Source organism: Lactuca serriola, chromosome 7 (genome assembly GCF_051521515.1).
Source record: "Lactuca serriola cultivar US96UC23 chromosome 7, Lser_US96UC23_V15, whole genome shotgun sequence".
NCBI classification, from domain to species: domain Eukaryota; kingdom Viridiplantae; phylum Streptophyta; class Magnoliopsida; order Asterales; family Asteraceae; genus Lactuca; species Lactuca serriola.
In genome coordinates this window covers 40,091,407-40,110,540 of record NC_136414.1, presented here as the reverse complement: position 1 = coordinate 40,110,540, position 19,134 = coordinate 40,091,407, and the positions used below count along the sequence as shown (strand labels likewise).

General features: G+C 41.1%; 3 protein-coding genes across 3 annotated transcripts; 2 read left to right on the top strand and 1 right to left on the bottom strand.

The window, feature by feature from the left end:
* Positions 1 to 1,432: 1,432 nt before the first annotated feature.
* Positions 1,433 to 4,089, bottom strand: LOC145061675 (Transketolase family protein). The gene is made up of 4 exons (XM_079009211.1): positions 3,752 to 4,089; positions 3,505 to 3,611; positions 3,365 to 3,408; positions 1,433 to 2,599 (listed from the first exon to the last, which is right to left on the bottom strand). The coding sequence occupies exons 1-4, from the start codon at positions 3,852 to 3,854 to the stop codon at positions 1,627 to 1,629; spliced, it is 1,227 nt and encodes a 408-aa protein (XP_078865337.1). The 5' UTR covers positions 3,855 to 4,089; the 3' UTR covers positions 1,433 to 1,626.
* A 6,914-nt stretch (positions 4,090 to 11,003) lies between these two features.
* Positions 11,004 to 11,540, top strand: LOC145063894 (uncharacterized). The gene has a single exon (XM_079011457.1). The coding sequence runs from the start codon at positions 11,004 to 11,006 to the stop codon at positions 11,538 to 11,540; it is 537 nt and encodes a 178-aa protein (XP_078867583.1).
* A 564-nt stretch (positions 11,541 to 12,104) lies between these two features.
* On the top strand, positions 12,105 to 13,748 carry LOC145063893 (uncharacterized). The gene is made up of 3 exons (XM_079011456.1): positions 12,105 to 12,501; positions 12,600 to 12,743; positions 13,057 to 13,748. The coding sequence occupies exons 1-3, from the start codon at positions 12,105 to 12,107 to the stop codon at positions 13,746 to 13,748; spliced, it is 1,233 nt and encodes a 410-aa protein (XP_078867582.1).
* The last annotated feature ends 5,386 nt before the right edge of the window (positions 13,749 to 19,134 follow it).

Below are 19,134 nucleotides of genomic sequence, written 5' to 3'. Positions count from 1 at the left end.
CAACGCCTATTTTAGAAGTTTGGTGATGAATTTCAACCCTTGGGCGCTGAAGGAGAAAGATCAATGCTTCTAGTTCATGTCCCGTCAATCCAACTTCACAATCTTCAAGTGAAAGAGCTGCAAGACCTGCTCCAGATGCTAATCTTGATACATTCTTATCCTCTGCTTCTCTTTCTGCTCAAGAAAGAAGAGAGAAGCAAATCAGGGTGCAGCAACTAAAAGGGAAAATGCTTGTGATGAAGAATTCAAATCAAAATGTTCCAGGTGATCACCCTGAAATGTTCTTCAAGGAAACTGGGAAGAAGTTCACAGACAAATATGGTGATCGTTTTGGCATCATGTGGGGATACGATGCTGAAAAGAAGATGTGGATCGTGAAACGAAATAGTGGAAGAATTGAATATTATGAGAAGAAACTTGACTTCTTGTCCTGGACAAAAGTTGATCTTTCAGAACTAATACACGCACCTTTCTACAATCCAACCAATGATACCATGACATGGTCCTTTAAGAATTTTCTTAAGATTAAAGCGAAAAATAACTTTAAAGAACTAAAGACTGCTTACTAAGAAGGCCAATGGTGTCGTTGATCCACGCAAAAACAAAACAATGGTGAATGTCATGTGGCCACCCACAAAGCAAGCCAAAAGGATTCCTCTTCCCAAGCGCTTACCTGAAGGCACTTTGGATACAATGCAATTATAGGTTTACGATGAGGCTACTACAACGGTGGTGATCAAGCTGAAGAAAAACCTGTTTTGTATTGTTGATCCTAAAGATTTGTTGAAGTTTGGAGAACGTGATATCCATACTTTATCAAACTTTCAGATTATCGTGGAGAATGAATTATTTGAAGCTACCGCGAAAGCTTTCACTGGAATGGTAGATACAATAATCGACAAGAAGCTGTGGGCAGGGGCATTTGACCAAGCAGATGTACATCTTGTAGAGAATCCAAAAGAAAACAGAAAACAATAAACCAAGGGGGGTTGTTGGACTATATTTAATGGTTTATGCTTTGTTTTGAATGTATTATGTTGTTCTCGGTGGGCTTAGTGTATTCTCGGTGGACTTATTATGTATGGGCTTTAGGTTATCGGTTTAGTATATATATGGTCTGTGTATAGCGGTTCTTAGCTAATGCGTTTTTGGTAAATACTAGTGATTCACGGCTAAAGTGTGATTGAATGTACTTGACAATTATTCAATAGAATTATATACATTCATATTATTGAAACGTGTTCTTGATAATTATTGTTTGATTAAGATTCCGCATTAAATCAAATTATTGCATTGATACTTTGATAGATCCGATTTCAGGGACTAACAAGAGAAGAGAGAATACACTTTCTGGAATGAAGCTTTGGATCATATTGGTGCAATCGAATTTCTGATGATTTACCAAAACTATAAATAAAGATAACATGAATCATTTGCAAAATATAAAAACTCGTATAGAACAAATGGACTATCCAAATCATCATAGGCCAAACACAGAAAAAAAACAAGTTCAAACAAACTAGAAACATCAACGAGCTTTTAGTTCCATAACCATAATCCCCACATAAACCAAAACAAAACCGATAGAAAACCGATATAAATTGACTTTTTTATCCTTCATCTCTTTCACCGACAAAGCTGCTCCACCGCCGCCACAATCTGCGGTGGCTGAACCACCGTCCACTCCTCCAACGTCCCCGCATACGGCGTCGGCACATCCTGTGAAGATAAACACACAATCGGCGCATCCAAATAATCTTGAAAATTCTCATTAATAGCCGCAGTTAAACTCGCCCCAATTCCACCTGTTCTCATACATTCCTCCACAATAATCACGCGATGAGTCTTCTTAATCGAATTCCCAATCGTATGAAGATCAAACGGCTTCAACGAACGAATATCAATCACTTCGGGGTCAAACCCTTTGTTGACCAAAGTCTTCGCCGCTTGCATCACATGATACCTCATCCTCGAATACGTCAAAATCGTCACATGTTCCCCTGGTCTCACCATTTCCGCTTCCTCAAGATTCAAAACATATTCCTCATCGGGAATCGTTTCCTTCAAATTATACAACAAAACATGTTCAAAAAGAATCACAGGATTATCACTACGAATCGCAGCTTTCATTAACCCTTTGGCATTGTAAGGAGTCGAGCATGCCACCATTTGGATTCCAGGGATGGATTGGAAATACGATTCCAATCTTTGAGAGTGTTCGGCACCGAGCTGTCTTCCGACTCCACCGGGCCCACGGATGACAACCGGAATCTTGAATTGCCCTCCGGAAGTGTAATGGAGCATTCCACAGTTGTTGGAGATTTGGTTGAAGGCTAAGAGGAGGAATCCCATGTTCATTCCTTCGATTACGGGGCGTAATCCGGTCATGGCGGCTCCGATTCCCATTCCGGTGAAAGCGTTCTCGGCGATTGGAGTGTCTAGAACGCGTAAATCGCCGTATTTTGGGGCGAGACCTTTTGAGACTTTGTAGGAGCCTCCGTAGTGGCCCACATCTTCTCCCATTATGCATACATGTGGGTCCCGCTCCATTTCTTCCTCGAGGCCTTCTCTTAGAGCTTCGAAGAGTAATAGTTCGTGCCTATAGAATCAAAATGATCATTGTTAGTTGTAGATTCGAGTATACTTTCATTTATTTGTGTATTATAGCATCCTACTTTTGAAAATCTACCTAATTATTGTAGTGAAAATTGTTTTGTATTTGAGTGATAGTATTTGTTGTAATTGGTAGGTTTTGTTAAGTAAAATGCTTTGATATGAAGAAATGAATGTATGATGCTATAATAAATAAATCAATGAACGTTTGTTGCTATTTCTTGAATTATGCAGATATTGTGAGTATTTAGGATCGAAATAGTTAAATTTAGAGAAGCGTATAAGGAGACTAAGAACCCATCTAAAGTTCAAGATTCTCCATTCAAGTTATAAACAAAGCACAAAACAGCCTTCAATTACATCAAATTTTACTTTTCCTAATTTTTTTTCATTGTAATAAAAAGGGACGAAGGGTATGTTAAAGAAACAAATCCCAAATTAGGCTTCCTTTCAAGGCATCAAAGATCAGGCAAAGATACATACGATTCACAAAAGGGCAAATTTCAGGAAATAGCAGCACACTTTTCTTGTATTTCTAGTTCAATCAAGAATTGTTGTCAAAAGTGAAAATCTTTTTTCCAAAATTGATGATTGTTGGTAATTTTGGCCATAGAAAAGCTGTAATCGTGAAGAAGTTGAATCTTTTTCACATAGGTATGATTTTTAAAGTCCATTGATTAAATTAGAAATGAAGTGAAAGTGCTAACTCCTCAAACTATATATATACATATATGAGATGAAATAAGCATACCCAGGTTTGGATGCAGTAGATGCTGCTGAAGTGTCAGGTTTTGTCTGCAATACATGAACGATTCAAGAGTTCAATACGAAGAACACACACACACACACACAAATGAATAGAGAGAGAAGAAGAAGAAGAAGAAGAATTACCGCAACAGCATTTGTAACCAATTGATCAGCTCTACCCCCAATTTTGTTCAAACCAGTGTTCATCTTAGCAGCATCAGATCTAACCACAAGAAAACTCGATTTCCTTTCTGAAATGTAAATAACAAGCTACACAAATCAGCAATTAACTAAACCACAACCAAAAGCAGCAGACACGATCAATGTAACTACAAATCAACCCAAAAAAAATCATAACATGGCATGATTGAATCGAACTGAATGACGATACCTGAAGAGGATTTGCGAGAAGAAAGGTGGAATTTCTTGGTGTCGAATGAGGCGTTGGACGAGAGAGATGTAACAGCTCCGACTGTTTGAAAAATCGAAGCCATTTTTGGTGAAATTGAAGAGGTGATGTGGGGTTATTACAGATCAAAAGATTGGGCAAATTTGAAACGAAAATGTAATGTTGCTTTATAGGGTTTGTAGAGATTTGTTTAAAAGGGAAGAGGGGCGGAGAAATTGAGGAAGGCTTCTCTGGTTCTTGTGTTTGTTGGTCGATTTGATTGAGAAAGAGTTGAGTGTTGCAAAGAGTTTGGACTTCGATCGTAACGCCTCTTCGCTTATTATGACTCAACTACAGCTTGTTAGGCACCTGACACGTTAGGAAATGTCTAAAATACCCTCGCGCTTACAAAAGTCTACAATGAGGGATGTTTGGACTTCGAATCTTTGGTAAACCTATTATCACAACTACTTAAATAGTTAATGTTGTTTAATACAAGTTTGATTATTGTGACTTAGGACTTAGGTGCCGTTTTTTTTTTTGCTAAAAACTTTTTTTTTTTTTGGTGTGTGTGTGGAGCGAGAGGATATTTTATTTGCATACTAGTTGTGACATCCGTATGTTATACGGGTTGGATAAAACAAAAAAATTAAATATGAAGGTTTAAATAAAAACTTATTTAAATTTAAAATTTAAAATTTAAAATTTGAATTTATAATGAAACATATTCAATAATATGAGTTGTAATATTGTAATTTAATTATTATTTTCAAATAAGGCAATTAATAATTGAGGTTTAAATATGATGTGTTAATTAAAAAAAGATAAACAATGAGAAAATGATACATGGTAAAAACATTTATTCAGAAATACCAAAAAATGACATGTGTCGAAGTTAATGAGAGAATGACATGTGGCAAAATTATTTTCATTTATTAGGGACTAGACTAGATGTAAACCCCATATATTACATGAGTGTATTTAAAATAATTAAATATTTATAAATATTTGAGAAATTTAAATTTATAAGAAAAATGAAAAAAATATTGAATTACTAAAATTAAAATGTTTTTTTTTTAAATTTAAACAAATCATTTAAATAAAATAATCAAAGCAAATTAATCACATTTTATTTTAAAATTTTGAAATTATAAGGAAAGTCCATTAATGAAATTGATATGCATTTATTATTAAATTTAAATACCATATGAAATAGGAAAACCACAAAATTATATATGAAATAAAAATTAATTTAAAATAACCACAAAATGACATGTGGCAAAATGATGAGAGTATGACAAGTGACAAAAAAAAACCTTCATTTATTAGAAAAGATGATTGTTTTTTAGAATATTACAGGTCTAAAAATATATGTATCTTCTTCTTGCAAAAAAAGATGGGACAAAGTCTTCTAAAATGGAACATTACATCCTATTTGAATATTACGGCTTATTTGAATGGCATTTGATCTATTAAATATTATTATATAATTTAATGTTTTTTTTTTGACTAATATTTTATATAAAACAAGAAATAAATTATTCATTGTCTGTTAAAGAAATAATAATATGTTTTTTGGAAACAACAAATAAATTAAGTGAAGGCTTACTCATAACATATCAGCGAGCACCTTAGGTTCGAATTCTTTCACATGGCAAACACTCCTTAGAAATTTTAAGGGAAAATTTTTCCACATGTAATACCACAAGAGATAGTTTAAGTGAATAAAAATATTACTATTGAAATTCTAAATATACTTGTAATAATAACTAATAAAAGTATTATAACGAACAAGTTATTAGTATAATATAACATTTTATAGTATTATAATATTTTATTGTTATTAAAGTTATCAGCATTAATACATAAACATAATAATAATTATATTTACGAAAATCTTCAAAAATAATCCATGTGGTTTTAAAAAAAAAATCGAGTTTCATCATTAACTTCTTTTGTCTTCAAGGATTATCCATGTGGTTTGAAAACTTTTAAGGGCAATTCCGACCACAAAACATTAAAATTATAACTTTTTAACAAAAAAATACAGTTTCATTCCAACCACACACTAAAATTTTACATTAAAAACATATTTTAATATCATTATATTAAAAACCAATTTCATTATTATTATAATTCAATTTAAACCATTCCAATTAATATTATATTAACATATAATAGAAAAGTAGTTTGATGTTGATGAGAAGCACCGCTATATTTGGCGGCCAAATTTTCTTGCACAAAATAAAAGCCAATTTAACGGACGATTGGAACACAAACTAACACAATTTCACTATTTTAGTGGCCGGTTGGACTTGGCCTAATGGATGGTTCTTTTAGGTGACTCTGTCAGATTTGAGTCGTTAACTGCCCTCACATCCAGTAATTAAATGAATGATTTCAAAACAAGAAGATCAAAATTAAGATTCTAGAAATATCGTTTTTAAACCAAATCTCATTTGCTTTCAAAAAATCATTTGCTAAAACTGAAAATGTGAGAAAGAGCTCGAATCTTTTAAAGTTCTGGTTATAATCTCTCTCAATCTTACTCTCACTGAGCAAAAGTAAGATTATTTATATAATTGTTTGTGTAAAGTTTTTTTTTAATGTCTTTATTTGAAATTCTTCTAAGTATTGTGTACAGTTTTTATTTTTGAAATCATTATATGTGTTGGTTTGAAGTAAAAAACAAAAAGAAAAGGGTGTAGGTCCAACTGTTCACAAGAGACAAGGGATGAATGCGTACTTGTGTAACTTTCATTTGCTTGTTGCTTCTTAAGGAAGTAAGTTTCGTCAGGGGCATTATGGTCCAACTTGACACAAGAAAAGAAACACAAGTGTTATCTCTAAGATTGAGAATATAGTAGGTTGCAAAAGAATGACAAGGTGTAATGTTGTGATGTTTTGACCAGGACTTAAGATAAATGATTACAGTTGGGAGAAGAGCTAGTTGAGTATCGATCTTTAACTGTTATGATAATTGGTTCAAAGAAATTAAAAAAGATTCGTACAGTGCATGGATATTAAGGGTATTTTGGTGTTGTTCGTAAAATAAAAAAAAAGGGGACCATTATCTGATTTATTTTTAAATGCTTTGACAGTGTCATATTGTGCAGCTTCAAAATCTTTAGCTACATTTGGTAATTGAACTCTCCAAATTTGACATGTGATCAAACTGATCATTCAAAGCTTGGTATTTGAACTCACGATGACAGGGTTATTTTGGTCAATTTCATGTGTTGTCAAGAAATTAATCTCTCAAGGGGCTGTTTGGTCAATGCAGGTACATAGTACAAATTAACTCAAGGAGTAAAAATAAGCAAAAGAATGGTTGACATGGTCTTCATATAAATAGGGTAGCTACATGTCAGATAAATGCTTTTAAAGTCAAATTCAAGTGATTTTTTTACAAGTCAGTACTCAAAGTCCAGATTTCCATCGACCAAGAAGGTTTCCATTTTATCATAATTAAACATCATGCTGACCTCAAGTGTTTATCTTCAGTCAGTGTACATATAAATCACATGATTATCCTTCATTTGAAGACATATATTATCACCATGTCGTCTTAAACCAAAACTTCATCGGTTTTACTTAACTCAGAATCAAAAGGAATGTCATGTAGCTTGTATGCTTGCTGATAAATAAGTTCAAGATGTTTGGACTCTCATGATGTTTTTCCAATAATCTACAATCATGATCATGTCTGTTTTATCCAACTTCACCTTCTAGTATTAAAGACTTCAGCTTGAAAAATTCTCTATCCAAGGAAACTTCTCATGCTTCTCTCTTATCAGTGTCAAATCATCATCTGTGGAACTCAAATGAGTCTTTACAAAAGTTGGAAAATGGAGAAAATTTCACTAATGGAGCTCTCATGTTGATAAATTTCATGGAGAGCAAAAGATCTACAAAGCTTGGTACTCTATTTTCTATCTGATTTCCTCACTCTATTTGTTGTGTATTGTCCTTGTGATCATAATTGCTTCAGGAGTTATGAAAAAAGAGCAGGTCTCCTATGCCCTCTTTCTGCATGGTACTACTTCTGTGATTCATGTAAAATGCATAGTTGTCATATGATATTTGGGTCCCACGTAAAGATGTTGTCTCTGCTTGTTGTTCCTGATGTTGTCTTTGAAAAATAGAAGGAATTGCATAGACATGTAGAGACTATGTTCAAGATCGAGTTTATAAGGAAAATATTTCTCGCTGATTGATTTTCACGCTGACTCTCACGCTTGAAGTTTTAAAGAAAAGAGTCTCAAGGTTCAATTCTTGTGGTCGTTTGTTCTTAAGATGATGTTAAGCTGCAAACAATAAATTTCGTGAGTAGCAAAAACAGCTCATCCCTGTCATCGATCTTCTCCAAAATCCAAACAAGTCTCAATCACATCCATGGTTGTACCAATGGCTTCCCACCATTCTCACCCCAATCCTCAAAACTACATGTGCACTAACAACCATCATAAAACTCCAATCCTCTTTTCTTATTCATCATAATCGCTACCACATTGTCGCTGATATTTTCACCATGGAAGATGATGTACAGTGCCTTCTACACTTGAATGTATCGTCCTCTGATTCACAAGATAAGCTCATCATATGGTAATTCAAGCGACTCCGTCACATTCTTATGTAATCTTGTTGGAGTTTCGTGTAGAAATGAGAAAGAAAACCAACACATCTTCAGCATCGAGCCTCCTGCAACAATCCGTTCACTACTTCTTCCATCTACTGATCTTTTTCGTCAAGGGTATTATTGGTATTTTTCTTTTCAAATGGGTTGTTCATTTGTTGAAATGAACGTATTATCCAACAGAGTACATGACATGGTTTAAATTGCCTTGCATGAAGCTATATGGGTATTATGTTAAGAGAATGGTTTACGTAGCCGAGTAGAAGAATGCATGGGTCTTACAATTTGATGTGGGCCTCGACGTGGAGGAGCGAGCCCTAACCTTTTTGGATCATTTTGATGAGCTGTGTGTCTAAATCATTGGGCTTATAATCTATTTTTTTCCTAGTTTTGGTTTTGCTTTGTGTTTGACTTTTGGGCTTTACTTCCTGTTTAAAATCTCGTTGCTTTGACAGTAAGTTTTCAGTTTTCTAGAATGAAAGAATATTTTGTTTCCATCTGTTCCAATACTTAATTCTTTGTAAGATTGTGTATTGATGCCTTGATCCGGTATTCACTTAACTGTGAATCATCGGGTTTGGAAGAGTTACAGTTGGTATTTGTGTGTATAAATCAACACCTGTGATTGTTTTATCTAATTTTAGGTTTCCGCTGCATCACAATTCTGATATGCAAAGACCACAAAAAAGAAAAAAAAAAGAGTTGCAGCAAGGTTTGTTTGGTCCAGACAGTAAAAGTAAAAATGAAACGAGGCTTGACATGGAAGCATTGTGATCGTGATGTGTACGCAAATCTCCAAAGAAAAGGGTTTGGGTTACTGTGATGCTACAACAGATTTAAGTCCATATGTCAAGGCTTGTTGAGCAGTCGCTATCAACAGGAAGCTTGTACAAGGTATATAACAAGTGCTTCTTGAGACTGCATTCTCTAGACATGGTGGATATGTTCTTGTTTTTATGCTAGACATAAGGGTGTTTGTGGGAGTTTACAAGAGAGAGATAATGATAATGAAACTGCAGTTGTCCTTGATATATATTCACATGCTTTGATCAATTGAATACATGATTTAAATGGAGACAACAAATTCATGATCTCACTGTCAAGAAGAATAGAAATGGCTTGGGCTGGCCTCTCTTACGTGGAGTACAAAGATATAGGGAAGATAGTTTGTACGAAATGCTTTGTAGATGGGTTATGTGGCTGAAAGTGACTGGACATATATTATCTCTACATCCTCAATTGATACGTGATCTTGGTAAAGCAAAGAAACAATGGAGTTGTTGGTTATTCATATTACGTTTCTCTTATGTCCCACCTGAAAAGAAATATGATTAGGTGGTAGGTCTTCCAAAGCAACAGTGAAAGAAGACAAGACTGATCAGGTCAACGGTATTATCGTCTGTAACAGGTTGATATCTCTGTTGTTTGTCTGATGATGCTCTCTGAATCCGTCTACAAGTGTAAGGCCGGAGGGAGTGGTGCCACAAGAACCGCACTCCCTCCTATGACACGTAGGAGCCACATCCTTTTTACCACACAAAGTGTGGTTCTTTACCACACCTTGTAGCACCCAAAATCTGGAAGGCCAAGAAAGGAAAGAAAACCTTAATTTTTAGGGGAGACTCGGCGAGTCCAAGGAGGAACTCGGCGAGTCCGAGCGGGATCCGGGTCAAGGAGTAAGTGACCGACTCGGCGAGTCGGGCAAGGAGACTCGGTGAGTCTGGTCTGTGCGAGGAAAAACCTAATTCTGGGAGTTGTATCCTATATAAAGGGTGTTATGTCCCTCCCTCAGCCTCCATATCATCCTAGAGAACCTGTAAACTCTATATTTCGTGTGAGCTTCCATCATTTGAGAGAAATAGCTTTGGAGGAAGGAAATTTTGGAAAGGAACATGAAGATCAAGAAGGTTGCTTCAAAGGAGAGGTGTATATCCGAGATCTACTTCAGTTTGTGTTCATCTTGGAGGTATTAAGCTGCCATTTTCCCTTCTTTGCATCTAGATCTATTTTGTTATGAGATTTAGGGGTTTTATGGTTGATTGAGACCCAATTCGAGTTTAGGGGCTTAGATATGTTGTTGCCACTTCAGATCTAGTGTTAGGATGGTCCAATATGTCATAAAGCATCAGAAGATGAGTAGTTGGTGAAGCCCTTTTGTCCTTAAACCAAACCCTAGTATGTTTTGAGCCTAGATCTCTTTAGTTATACGTAAAGTTTGCAACTTTACGTGGGGATTGAGATTTGGAAGTATGGATCTATGGTTTGGAGTCCCTGCATGACTCAAAAGTCCTCTGCATGTTTGGGGATCTGAATGGACTCGGCGAGTAGCATGAAGATTTGGAGAAACTCGACGAGTGGGATGATAGGCGTGGTTGCTGCCCGGAGGTGTACACTGTCTCGGAGAAGCAACAGCCAGCCAAGTCGCCAAAGAACCGGTACTGCGAGTACCACAAAAGTAAGACGCATGACACAGCCAACTGTTTGGTGTTAAAAAAAGAAATGGAGGAGAAGCAGCTTAAAGGGGACTTGGTGGAAATAGCATGAAGCTTGCGTGCCAAGTTTGATGCTGAAAATGTTAAAAACACATCTCGTGAAGGGGTCCAGCCCAAGGAGATATTCATGATACGAAGTAAGAGAAGCAGAGGAGAACAACAAACGGAACAGGGGACCACCAGAACCCCGATGCGCACGCTCACATTCTCCGTTCAAGACCATCGCCCGGAGGGATGGAGAGGCGACGACCCACTAGTGATCCAAGCCTCCATCAGGGATGTAACCATACACAGGGTCTACATGGACACGGGAAGTTTGGCGGACATCATTTATGAGCATTGTTTTCGGCTCCTTCTAGATCGCTGGAAGGACAACCTACAGCCCACAATGGGGAGGCTGGTCGGGTTCACTGGCCATAGCCTATGGCCGCTGGGCACAATTCACCTCCCCTTGACCATAACCAGCCACGATAAGCAGCAAAAGAAAACTGCCCTGATCGACTTTGTGGCCATTCGGCATGCGGCGGAACACAATATTATTCTAGGGAGAACAACTCTTTTAAAGCTAGGGGCGGTTCCATCAACCATGCATGGAGTTATGAAGTTCAACACCCCAATGGGCGCATCCATGATACTGGCCACTCCACCGAAAGAATTGCAATGATTTGCAGTTATGAAACCAGTAGAGATAACTAAAGAGGCCAAGAAGTTGAGACGCAACCCCGCAAAGGGAAAGGAGGTGATCAACAAGGAACACCCTGACCAGCCGGTCAATATTGGATGTGACCTCCCAAGTCACGTAAGAAGAGAGTTAGTCGACCTGCTCAAGCGGTATAAACACGTGTTTGCATGGACCCCCATGGACATGGTGGGGGTAGAAAGGAAAGTCATTGAGCACAAGCTTGTAATTAAACCAGGAGTAAAGGAGGTTAAGCAAAAGAAGAGGGTCCATGGTGGGGACCGTAATAGGGCAATCAACGCTAAGGTGGCCAAACTAGCAGAAGCTGGAATAGTAAGAGAAGCGATATTCCCGACGTGGATTGCCAACCCAGTTATGGTCCGCAATCAAGATGGGTCATGGCGAATGTGCATAGACTTCTCTAACTTAAAGAAAGCATGCCCTAAAGATTGCTACCCCCTCCCAAAAATTGACCAAAAGGTAGATTCGCTGCAAGGATTTAAGCTGAAGTGTTTCTTAGATGCATATAAAGGGTATCACTAGATATTAATGAGCAAAGAGGACGAGGAAAAAACGGCTTTTTATACGGACAACGACACTTTCCGTTACACTAAGATGCCTTTTGGTCTAAAGAATGCAGGGGCTACATACCAACGCCTAGTTGACTCGATCTTTGCCAAACAAATTGTGAGAAACAGTGAAGTATCTGTGGATGATATAGTGATCAAGAACCCGCACGAAGATAAAATGTTACAAGACATCGAAGAGACGTTCCAAACCCTAGAGAAGGTAAAGATGAAGCTAAACCCGGCTAAATGCACGTTTGGGGTGGAAGAGGGGCAGTTCTTGGGGTACTATGTCACCAGGCAGGGCATCCAGCCCAACCCGACCAAGGTGGACGAGTTTATTGAAACGCCAACCCCAGGCACCCTCAGGGACGCGCAAGGTCTAAATGGGAAGCTCACGACTCTGAGCAGGTTCATCTCCAAATCCACTGACAAGGTCATGCCGTTGTTTCACATGTTAAAATGTTGCATTGAAAAGAGGAACTTCCAGTAGACGAACGAAGCAAAAATAGTGCTCCAGAAAATCAAGGAGACATTACACCAGCTACCCACGTTGGCCAGTCCCGTCCCGGGGGAAACGTTGCAGATGTATCTTTCGACCTCAAACGAAGCGATATCCTCGGTATTAACTGTAGAAAGAGAAGGAGAGCAGAGGCCGGTGTATTTTGTAAGCAGAGCGCTACAGGGGCCAGAACTCAACTACCCCACCCTGGAAAAGCTAGTCTTGGCGCTCATCTACGCGACACGGTGACTAAGGCGGTATTTTCAAGCACATCAGATCGAAGTGCTAACGAACTGCCCCATCAAACAAATACTGCTTAAACCAGAGGCGTCGGGCCGGCTGGCGAAATGGGCAATCGAGCTAGGGGAGCATGACATAAGTTACCATCCGAGGACAAGTATTAAGGGATAAGCATTGGCCGATTTCCTGATAGAAATCCCGGACGAAGGGGGCCCTGGTAAGGAGAAGGTATGGGCAGTTGAAGGAGCTCCACTCGACAATAGTTCGTGGACATTATACACGGACGGAGCATCTAGCAGGGAGGGCTCGGGGGCGGGGCTAATCTTGACTAGCCGTGAGGGGGAAGAAGTGACCTACGCCCTCCGTTTTGATTTTCACACATCAAGCAATGAAGCGGAGTATGAGGCCCTCCTTGCAGGATTGCGACTAGCCAAGCAAATGGGTGCAAAGGCTGTAACAACCCTGAATGACTCAAGGTTAGCAGCGATCCAGGTCAATGGAAGTTTCGAGGTGAGAGATCAGAGAATGGGAAGGTACGTGAAGATGGTGAAACAACTAACTAAACCGTTTAAACAGTTCACAATTAGGCAGATACCTAGGAGCGAAAACAAGAGGGCGGATGCTTTAAGCAAATTGGCATCCACGTGCTTTGATCACCTATCGAAGAAAGTCTTGGTAGAGGTGCTCCGAGAAAGAAGTATAGACGAGCGGCATGTGAATACCCTGATGACCAGTGGACCAACGTGGATGACACCATTCAGGGAATACCTACAGAGAGGGGTGCTCCCAAATGATCACAGCGAGGCCAGGAAGGTACGCATAAAAGCGCCCTCATATGCACTAATAAATGGAGAACTATACAAGAAAAGATTCACAACGCCATAGATCAAGTATGTAGACCGAGCCAAAGGGGGAGAGATGCTACAGGAAGCACACACAGGCCAAGTAGGTGCACACGAGGGGGCACGGGCCTTGACAGGCAAAGTACTTCGAATTGGTGTATACTGGCCCACAATATAACAAGATACGCTAGAGATAACTAGGAAATGCAGGGAATGCCAATCATACGCTCCAGTCTAAACAAACTCCCCAACACCATTGCACAACATATCTAGCCTGTGGCCATTCTACCAATGGGGTATAGATATAGTTGGCCCATTCCCGGAAGCACTAGGGAAGCTGAAATATATGGTGGTGGTCGTGGATTACTTCACAAAATGGATTGAAGCGGAGCCATTAGCATGCATCTCAGGGAGACACATGATAAAGTTTGTAGGGAAGAATATTATGACAAGATTTGGGACGCCCAAAGTACTCATTAATGACAACAACCTACAGTTTGTTGAGAATCCATTCAAGGAGTGGTGCGCCACCAAAGGGATAAGTCAACGATTCACATCAGTCGCGCACCCACAAGCGAACGGACAGACGGAGGTGTCCAATCGAACCATCGTGAATGGAATCAAGAAAAGGCTGGGCAAAGCAAAAGGGAATTGGCAGAGGAGATACCGACAGTGCTATGGTCGTACAGGACCATGCCACGAACGAGCACGCAAGAGACCCCGTTCAGCTTGACATACGGGACAGAAGCCATGCTCCCCATGGAGTTAACGGTGAGTACACTAAGGGTGGCTAACACGGATGAAGAAAGCAACACACAGGACCTGAGGATGAACCTAGATATCCTAGAAGAAAAACGCAAAAAATCAGAAATGCGCCAGGCTGCATACAAACACGCAACAAAAAGGTATTATAACCAAAGGGTAAAAGAGAAAGTGTTCAAGGTGGGTGAGTATGTTCTGAGGAAAAACGAAGCGAGTAGAGCCCAACCCCAGGGCAAAATAGGCCCAACGTGGGAAGGCCCTTACAAAGTCACGAAAGTAAATCGAAATGGCGCATATGTCTTAGAAACGATGGAAGGAAGGCAGGTTTCAAGAATGTGGAACGCCAGGAACTTGAGAACGTTTTTTTTTTTGAAAAAGAAAGAAGTGTAGCCCCAGTCGATCAATGCGCTGCTTAGTGCGGTACATCCCAAGTACTTAGTGTACACAAGTTCATGCTTAGTGACATAAGTCTGATACTTAGTGTATTTATGGTCCATGGATAATGTAATGGGATTATTCAACTGCTAATTGATAAAAATGCTTAGTGACATGAGTCCAATACTTAGTGTATTTCCTTAATACTTAGTGTATTAATTCTTAAACGATTGAAAATGTGCGTAGAGATGCATTCGTTGGGAGCTAAGAGTACCCAAGGTCGACACTTAACGTGTCGACGATAACATAGGCAAAATAGAATGCCTAGTGCATCAGAGAGCTATGTCCTTTTCAGAAAGAAAAGAAAATATACAAGGAAAAGTAAGCAACAAACAAGTAACATTTAGAGTCCATGTTCACACGCACAAAACAGAAAATATTGTCCAAAAAACCCATACAAACTAAAGGCACCATACGGCCATCAAAAGAAGCATGCAAGATATGAACTAAAACATGTAAAGAAATTTTCACGCCCCAGATGGGGTAGCACACGATGCCAGAGCATCATCAACAGCATCATCTTCGCCACGTACGACTTCGTTTCCCACAATAACCACCTGACCTTCTCCACGATCACCATCACCACCCTCGTTCACCTTTTCACCACCAACCTTAGCCGCCTGCACAATATCTTGACCCACCGCACTTTCCAGAGTACCCTCTGAACCACCAAACGAGCACAATTCTCGGAGACCTCCAACATCCACTTCACCTAAACCCAACAGGGGTGCATGATCCATGCTGGAAAAAGATAACAAAGCATCATTCACACTAACCACGAGACCGACAGAAGCAGCATCAACACCAACTCTCCACCACCAGCACCAATAGAAGTCTTCTGAACCGACTCAATCTCGACCACAAAAGCAGCATGCCGGATGAAACTTATCGCGTGGGTAAAGTCCGGATGCAAAATCAATTTATCAACAATACGAACAACACCAACATGTACCAACCAGTCCAAATCCTGACGAGAAGCATCCTAATCTGATTGCAACGATGAAATAAGCTTATCACGGTCAGCAGCATCGCGTTCGAGACTTTCCACCTGGATCATCAAACCTTCATTCACTTAAGTCAAGGAGTCGACTTTAGCTTCCAAGACTGCCCTAGTTTCGTCAAGAACGGTCTTCTCAGAGGATAGCAATTCACACTTCTGCTCAAACAGACGGAGGTCCTCGCCAAGCTCGCCAAGGCAATGCTCCAGCCCCGCCACGCGTGACCCACAGGTAGCATGGGCGGCCTCCATCTCGCCAAGAGCATGAACATGATGGGAACCCACGACGAGGTAAAACATGGCCTGCGTAGCAGCATAAGCCATGTTATGAGCAAGTGCAGGATTACCCATAGCCTCTATATCGCCAACGGCAGCCGGAGGAAAAGCATGGCGGGAAAATTCCATAGCATTGTTCCAAACAGAGAGTCGAGATTCGTTGCGAAGATCCCAGGAACAAAAATAGGAGACTTAGCAGAGCTATCTCCAGAAACACCACCTAGAGGAACTGGAACCGGACTAGGGCCGCTAGAACCTTTCACCGGAGAAAGCCTCGGGGAAACCAATGAAACACTTGGAGCAGGAATAGAGGGGAAAGTAGGAGCAATGGGCTGTTCAGTCACCCCGTTGACCCCTTTGGACTGTTGCGTGTCGTCATCAGGGATCACGACCACACCGGCCGGTGTGGAAGTCATAGAGATCAACAGACGAGAGAAGTTGCGCCGGGTATCAACTCTTTTGGTAGCAGTTGGCACGCCGGTAACCGGCTTACCCATGGCCAAGACAACTTTTCTTTTTGCCTACATTCGTCGGGCATCCGCGATAATCTCTTCCTTGTTGTCTTCGCTACCATCCACGGAGGAAGAGCGAGTACCACCCAGGGGCATGACAACGGAGATGGGGCGAGCGTTTAAAGGGTCACCCTCAGACGCCGATGAACCTATAGGAGGGGCGGAAGGAGCAGCAGTTAAGGCATGCTAGTCCAGTCAGAGGGGTGGAGGAAGCCGCTCAGCCAGATCCACCTCACGATACTCTAGCTTGCCCCGATAACGCTTCCGTAACACCTCGTCCATGAACAGAGAAGATTCAACACCTAGAGATATCAAAACAAGGAATGTCAATAACGGTAGTAACAAGGGGAGAAAAGAAAAGAAGGGTGCATCACTCATCATCGACGACGGAGAAAAACACCGCTATTTTGCCGCGACGCCTCCAAGAGGGGGTCATCCCTACACCAGAAAGCAGAGCCTCAGAATAATCCTTGGGAGATACTTGCATACACTTCAAATAATCAGCGACACTTTGGTTGTGAGGGAAGAGCTTGGGGATGGTATCAGCAAAAGCATTCGCACGATACCGGCTATTCCCGACCAACTCCTGGTTCACCCATAGCCACTTGTCCTGCCAATTCTTAGGGGTCCGTCCGTCGGGAACTAAGGCGTGCCCCCCTCGCCAGACTGAAAAAGTGCACTCGTCCCCAGTGACGCAGAATCGAAAGAAGAACTTGAAAACAAAGTAATCTGGAAGATACCCATTGGCCCTGCAAATCATCTCAATCGCAACCACTTTGTTGACCGTATTAGGGGTCAACATCTGAAGACTACAACCATCTTTTTGAAAGACCTCCTCCTAAAAGTCAGTCAGAGGGAAACGTATACCAGCTTCCAAGGTTTTCAAGTAAACCCTAATCTTTCTGGGGGGAGGGGATGAGATACTGGAACCGGGTGCAGGAAACTCTACACCTTCCAAAGAAGATAAGCCATATGTGACCTCCAGTTGATGATACTCAGTGACAGAAGGGAGGATTCCGGGAAGGTTTGCCATGAGAAGAAAGGAGAAGAAGAAGAAGAAGATAGATAAGAAAGGAGGAAGACGAAGAGGGAAGGAGGAAAAGATAAAGAAGAGGCGGGATATTTAAACGCCTGAGACGGTGACGTAACTGCCAGGCATCATGCGCAGTCATGTTGCCATTAAAGACGGAACGACGGGTAAAGAAAAACCAACACACATAAGCTAACTAAGTCCAAAACTCCATAACTAGCGTTGCAACGCTACAGCTACAGGACTGGGGGACTTGATGACGTGCCTAAGGCAGCATGGCAGAAGCACGAGCCGGACATGCCAACCGGGCCCGACCCAGCAGGCTTAGCGTCCGCTGGAACCCCCGGGAGCGGAAGGCACAGGCGAAAGGCTCGTGTACACCAACCAGGCTCAGCCCAGCAGGCTTAGCGTCCGCTGGCGCCCTCGGGAGCGGAACACACAGGCGAAAGGCTCGCGCCCGCCAAGAGACGCTCCCAGCTCCAAGACAATAGATACGGTCAGGAGACAAGCAGGAGGATCAGAACATTACCTTCAGATCCAATAAGAGCGCCCTAACGGTTGAAGGCGCATGACTCTCCAATCAGCGCTCCTGATCCTGTCTCCCCAAAAAGTGATCTTGTCTGGTACGGATTAGGCAAGGGAGCTAGGTATAAAAGGATATGCTCTCAGGCCTACGAGGTAAGCTCTCTGGACTCTGAAGGAGCGCACACCCAAAGATCCTAAACACTCTCTAACTTGACCGTCGGAGTGTTCTTCCGGGAACTCCTCCCGGAAAACGGCTGACGACCTTCTTTCTTTGTGATCTTGCAGAGGCAGCCGAGAATCCAAGTGAGCAACACTAATCGAGCGGAGTCAAGGTCGTATCATGATGATACTTGAGACAAATATGGGTAGGTGTGGAAGGTAGTATGGGCCCGTACTACTAAAAGCACAGGACCCATATGTGTAGCAAGGAAGTCACAACCCCTAGGGTTTAGTCGGGAGTTGGTTCCCTGTTGTTTGTGCGGATTATCTGATATCTTCCTGGTGTATTTTCAGTATGGTGATTACGAGGCGTTTTGTGACTAGATCCAGATCGGGATCAGGGCAGGGCGATCAGGGTGCCTCAGTAGCACCAGAGATCATCAGTCAGGATGGGCTGACATTGACAGAGAACCGAGTCAGGGAGATCATCCGCGAGAAGGTGGTAGAGATTGTCTGGGGTCAGATTCCGGAGACGTTTGGGTCTAACAAGACCGCTATGATGGAGTATTTTGATTATAGGTATGCAGCCCTAGCCGAGACGGTTGCCACAACAGCTACAGAAGTTGTAACAGTGTCAGGGGGAGGAGCTAATCGGGGTTTTCAGTACCGGGACTTCGATAACACGAAGCCCCCGACCTTCGATGGGACTCAGGATCCGATCATAGCCATGAGG